The 6345-nt window shown below is 44.3% G+C and overlaps 1 protein-coding gene across 1 annotated transcript; it reads right to left on the bottom strand.

Annotated features, from left to right (window-relative positions):
• Positions 1–1505: 1505 nt before the first annotated feature.
• Positions 1506–6345, bottom strand: DMAC2L (distal membrane arm assembly component 2 like; the record flags this gene model as incomplete). The annotated part of the gene is made up of 4 exons (XM_082000798.1): positions 6191–6345; positions 3886–4094; positions 2837–3008; positions 1506–1620 (listed from the first exon to the last, which is right to left on the bottom strand). Exons 1-4 carry the CDS (start codon positions 6301–6303, stop codon positions 1506–1508), a joined length of 609 nt encoding a protein of 202 aa, XP_081856924.1. The 5' UTR covers positions 6304–6345.

Below are 6345 nucleotides of genomic sequence, written 5' to 3'. Positions count from 1 at the left end.
GCCTGTAGTGTTACAGAAATTGTTTTTATCAAAAATAATTAATTAACATAACATTGGCCAGACACAGGCAGGAATTCTACCTAAGCATATGTATTAAAGTGATTCTTGGGTTTTGTGTAATCTCAGGATGTACTACCGTGTTGATTTTGAATAAAAGAAATGTAGCTTGTTTTTCCAATTTACTGGCTGTGTTTTACTGTGCAAAATTTGACTACTGGGCAAGGAACATTCTCCTTCTACTTGAAACCTAGAGCAAGAATGTTTTCTTTTCCCAGTACTGTTCTGTGCTCGACAACAGTAAAAGCGATTTCAATGGGAGAGATGCCATATCCTCACAGAGGGTGCCTGTCTACCTTCTATTTCATATTATAATTCAATATATTTTAATCTTGTACGTCGTGTCCATAGGTAGTTTTGGTTACACTCAGAAAGCTTTGGCGTTCCAGTATCTTCTGCATGGATATTCAGCCATATAATCCTGTACACGTGCAGGGGACCGCAGCATGCACGCGCTGCCTGCAAGCAGGAGGCAGCACGGGCCGGAGGGAATTTCATTTCTGGACACCATTCCTGCCCGCTCTGCACTAGGAGATACCAAGAAGAATCAGCCCCACAATGCAGCTAGTGCAAAATGTTATCCTTTCCGGTGCTTGGCATCATTTCCCTCAGAGGACAAGCTGACAATCAGGGATAAGAAAAGAGACTCTCAGTTACGCAGAGGTAGCCATGTCAGAGACATCACTATGAAATCTGCTTTCTTGGAGTTGCTGCCCACTGCCTTTCTCTCCCCTACCACACCAAAGCTAGGAATTTGACTAAAAATGCTGTATTCTTCCTGAGGACAAATCATTCTCTTATTTAGCAGGAGTGATATGGACGCAGCTAAAGTGGTACACCAAACTAGTTTAGTCCACCTCAGCAAACAGGAAAAATGCGTGCAAGGGCGTATTTAAGAGACCCTGCGTCTCCACAAATACAGCGAAGTTCAGTTCATCAGCTCTGTTTATGAGAAGGCGAGGCTGCCTGTCTGTAGGTCAGTCCATTTAAAACAAGCAAAGGCTACGTGAGTGCAGAACAGAAAACAGGCCCATAAGCTATTTTATTGAATTGGCACCCATTGACTGGGCGAGATTCTCAGAGAGTAAACAGCTCTCATTCCCACAGCAGCAACAACATGCAAGAGAAGTCCGCAGCGCTGCCGTTTCACAACACTGACGTTCTTCTCACTGTCATTTTGCACAAGCATTCCTGTGCAATAAAATATTTGAAAACTTCTAATCGATGTACTAACAGCTTCCTATAAAAACAGGGAAAAAAATGCAGTTTAAGTTTTATTAAACTTAATTGCATAATTTGTCAAAAGATTGCATACAGCTTTTAAGGCTGGATTGGGAGATCTGGGCTTATTTCCATACCTGGAAATACAGCAGTACCTACAACTTAATTTATGCAACATACGATAAGTACTATGAAAACAAATACATCTCAATTAAGTGCAATTGTGTTTATTCTAAATCCAGCTCCAGCTCGAGGTTTGGCAGCGCCTGCTGAAGGACGTGAGCAGTAGTTTTTTTCTCTCTTATTCCAGGAAGGTCACTCAGATACAAATATTCAAGGTTCCTATAAATATTTAAAAAGGAAAGTAAGCAACTACTCTTTAACAGTTGACACAGAAATTAGACAAAGGATTATTCTACCATAGTTATTTTGAGTATTTTAAAAGGTTACTAGTTGTAATGGAAGCTTTTTTTTGAAGTGGGTACTTAACGTTTTTAGCTCACCAGAAGTCCAGTCCTTCTACACAGTGTAAAAAGAAATCCTGGACCCCCACATCATGAAACTGCCTTTATATTAAATAGTATTTGATAATTTTAATAGCAATTTAGTGAAAGTTATTTTAATGTAAACAATATAGTAATACAGAATGTCCTTAATAATAACTTCCTGTAGGATGAAATGCAAGCCACGGCATCACCCATTTTGTAGATGTCTGTTAACTTCACATAATACTAAACAGTTCTGAGTTACTTTAAGGCTGTGGTTCAGGAAAGAACCTAGGGATGTGCTGCAGAGCTCCAGCGGTGCACAGTATCCAACCCAAGGTGCTTCCTGCGCCTGGGTGCTGGAAAACACAGCTCTGCCCTAAGACCTCTCGGGCTACAGAGAGCACGAGGTAACTGAGCGATAGGAAGCAGTGTTAGGTATAGAAAGACAATAAAAGTTACAAGAGGCTGTCAAAACCTGCCCTGAAAAGGAACTGCAGCAGCGGGGTCAGAAGCGGAAACCAAGGTGCTCATTAGTTACTTATTCTCAAGCAAAACCCACCTCATGTGCCAGCGTGAAGGGAAGCTGTACACATGCATCGCTCCTGCAAAGGGCGTGCATCAGCAGAGAGCACGTATCCTGCTCTAATTTGTGCAGCAATCAACATGGCCTAAGTTACTTCAAGTGTAAACGGGAGATGCTGTGCTCCACCCTGAGGGCAGAAGCGCAACTATGGATTCAGGTACTGCAGTGGGTGACTCTGGCTTTCTCGGCTGCAGGCCTCAGTGCTACACAACTCCCTGATACCAGCCTTAAAAGGCTGATTAATATGTGTATGTTAATTGACGTGTCTTTTCTTTCAGAGCTATCCACAACACTGTCTTCAACCACGCTTGAAAAAACATTTCCTGCAGTGGCAGTGCCATCCCTCCCAGGCGGTCACCCGGGTCAGTCCCCAAACCCAGTCATCCCGCAGCCCCACATGCGTCTGAAAAAGCCCTTCCAGTCAACATCATTCCAAAACCGTGTGGTGGTAACAGCTAGGGAGCTAAGAGCTCAGCAGCTCACGTACGTCAGCTTGTGAAGTGCAATGATGCCTTTATCTGTGACATTCCCACAGGAAATGATCTTCAGCTGGAGGAGACTTTTCTGTAGGTTCTTCGTCTCGCTGAGCCTCTGCAGACACTCATCCTGTATGTAAATACATTTCTGCAGCTTGATTTCTGTAACGTGTTCAAGACCATCTGGAAAGACAAAAATTAGTATTTGCTTCAGAATACCAGGAACAACCTGTACTACTTGGCAAGTTCTCAATTTAGTAACTGCCTTCAATACCTCACAGCAGCACGCTCCTTTACACAGTGCACAATATACTTCATGCACAATGAATCTCCAAAGTCCCTTCGTGGTACTTCAAATATAGGAAACCCCCAGGGTCTGTATCCTTTTGGTAAGATTCTAAGAGCTTTGATGTGGGTAAGTAGCAAAATAAACTCTACAAGTTTGGGTGATAAACAGTGACTCTGACTTAGGAACGTACTAATGAAGGAAATTCAAGGGCCCCTGCCAATGAAAAAATAAAATGGTCTGTTCCCCATTTTGGTTTTTGTTATTTAAAGGAGACCTGAAACACTCTTTTAATCTCTTATTTTGTAAGAAACAGAGAGCTTGCTCTTTTTTTGGTCTTTGAAGACATCATAAATGCCTGGAGAACAAGTAGTGTTAGGACTTCACACACACCAAAAACATCACTTAGTTTAGAAGAAAAAGAATATTTAAAGTAGTGCTTTTTGCTGCCAACTACTTAACTATGAACTCAACAACCTAGCAAATCCTTGTCGCACTTCCTCAGTGCTACTGTCACTTCAACTAAGAGCTGAAGTTCCCAATCTCTTTCTGCTTCACACCACACCCCCAGCAAAATCTTAGGAAATGCTGAATATTTGTAGAGTCATTTTAAGGAAGAAAATAAGAAAAAAGGAAAAAAGGAACATTTCAAAAGATTTCTCTTTTCCATATCTTACTATGGAATGACAAAATGACATGGTTATTCATATTTTGATGCAACAGAAAGAACTTAGACCATTCAGTATCATCTTTGCACAGCTGTGTCTATGTTACCCAAATAGTCAAATCCTCTGTACATGATGCAAGAGTCAGTGGCATTAATTGCTTCTATCTTGTATTTCCCCAAGGGCCCCGTTGGGAGACCGTTGTAGTCCTGCTGCCATTTCTGATAGCCTTGATAGCGCACCAGGGCACCACATCGCAACAGCCATTCCGAGGCTGCCCTGTCAGGGCCAACGGCTTGTATACGCTCGTAGTCCACTCTGCCAAGACAGAAAGAGCACTCACACAGTTTCTATAATGTGGCAAATTTATTGTCTTTACGGTAATACTACCCCACAACAAATACTTGGGTATGCACATGATAAGATGTCAGAAAAGTAGGAATACAGTTTACTGGAAGTGCTTTACATGTAATTATTTGGATTGTGCTGGTTCTTAATCAGTCTGGCATACTTTTTTTTAAACTCGTTTTAAATGGCAGTTACTTTTAGCAAAAAAAAGAACACAAATGCAACCTGACTTGGCATGTGTTAACCCAATTGATTGTTTCCTTCCATGTCTGTAAGGAGAGATCAAAAATGCCTTTATCTACCCAGAGTAAGGCTTTACAACAATTGCAACTTTGTCCCCCAAACATATTTTTGATTATATAAAAACTGAACGTTGCCTGTCACGTGTATGTCATTCCTGAAGCCTTCATCTCAACAATTACAATATTTCAAAAAGACACACTTCAGCAATTAGTTAAAATCCCTGGATCCATTCAGTTAAAGGATACCTTAGGCTGGGGAGAATGCTGAAGACAGCAGCAAAGACCTGCAAGAGACTCCTGTCTGGTTGAGCTTCCCGCCCTACTACAGCAATCAGCTGCACCATGCAACCCTTTCCACAGAACTAGAAGACATATGGCAAAGCTATTAGCTAATGGTGAAAGTTATGGGCAGAGAAAGTTTCACAGAGAAAGGCTTTATCTTTCTAAAAGTAAAGGAGAAACCCTCGTGTGGCTGAATCACATCGTAAACGATGGGTTGGTTACAGAATCACAGAATCACTAGGTTGGAAAGGACCTTCAAGATCATCAAGTCCAACCATTAATCCAGCACCACCATGTCCCCTAAACCATGTCCTGAAGTGCCACATCCACACATTTTTTGAACACTTCCAGGGATGGCGACTCCACCACCTCCCTGGGCAGCCTGTTCCAATGCCTGACCACTCTCTCGGTGAAGAAATTTTTCCTAATATCCAATCTAAACCTCCCCTGGCGCAACTTGAGGCCATTTCCTCTTGTCCTATCTCTAGTTACTTGGGAGAAGAGGCCAACACCCTCGTCACCACAACCCCCTTTCAGGGAGTTGTAGAGAGCGATGAGGGCTCCCCTCAGCCTCCTCTTCTCCAGACTGAACAACCCCAGTTCCCTCAGCCGCTCCTCATAAGACTTATGCTCCAGACCCCTCCCCAGCTTCGTTGCCCTTCTCTGGACACGCTCCAGCACCTCACCATCCTTCTTGTAGTGAGGGGCCCAACACTGAACACAGGATTCAAGGTGCAGCCTCATCAGTGCCGAGTACAGGGGCACGATCACTTCCCTACTCCTGCTGGCCACACTAGTGCTGATACAGGCCAGGATGCTGTTGGCCTTCTTGGCCACCTGGGCACACTGCTGGCTCATGTTCAGCCAGCTGTCAACCAGCACCCCCAGGTCCCTTTCCGCTGGGCTGCTCTCCAGCCACTCCTCCCCAAGCCTGTAGCGTTGCATGGGGTTGTTGTGGCCGAAGTGCAGGACCCTGCACTTGGCCTTATTAAACCTCATACAGTTGACCTCTGCCCATCGACCCAGCCTGTCCAGATCCCTCTGCAGAGCCCTCCTACCCTGCAGCAGATCAACACTTCCACCCAATTTGGTGTCATCTGCAAACTTACTGAGGGAGCACTCGATTCCCTCATCCAGATCATCTATAAAGATACTGAACAAGACTGGCCCAGAACTGAGCCTTGGAGAATTTTAGATGCTTTTCTGAATAAGTAAAGGGGGCATGGTCATGCTACTGGTTTAAATACTGTTGGGGGGCAAAGGAAGACCAGCATTCAGGGAAAGAATCCACATCGCCAGCTTGGCCTGGCCACCCTGGGGAGGGGAGCAAAGCACACACCTTCCTCTGGAAGGTCACAGCTATCTAACTGGAAACAGGTAAGGAACAACCCCCGCCAAGCATCCACATGCAATCTGGGGGAAGAGCACTGAGAATAGAAAACGTTCTCTCCACTCGTGGGACTCAATTCTCTCTCCCTCACAAACCGCACAGTGGATATGTCAGACCCGTTACTTGACTTGTGCGCACCAAATCACTCTTACTTGTTGAACACGGCATTCAGCCATCCCCAGAAATGTCTGCAGGTGCCCGGCGGCGGCGGCAGCAGCTTGCTTAGGCTGCCCAGCGGATGCACAAGTTTCCCCAACAGCATCATGTTCTTGAAAAAAAGCAGAGAAGGGGAAATGGAGATGTTATC

Source organism: Phaethon aethereus (assembly GCF_964289735.1).
Source record: "Phaethon aethereus genome assembly, chromosome: 5".
Lineage (NCBI taxonomy): Eukaryota > Metazoa > Chordata > Aves > Phaethontiformes > Phaethontidae > Phaethon > Phaethon aethereus.
The sequence above is the reverse complement of the archived record's forward strand: the minus strand, read 5'-3'. Positions and strand labels throughout refer to the sequence as shown.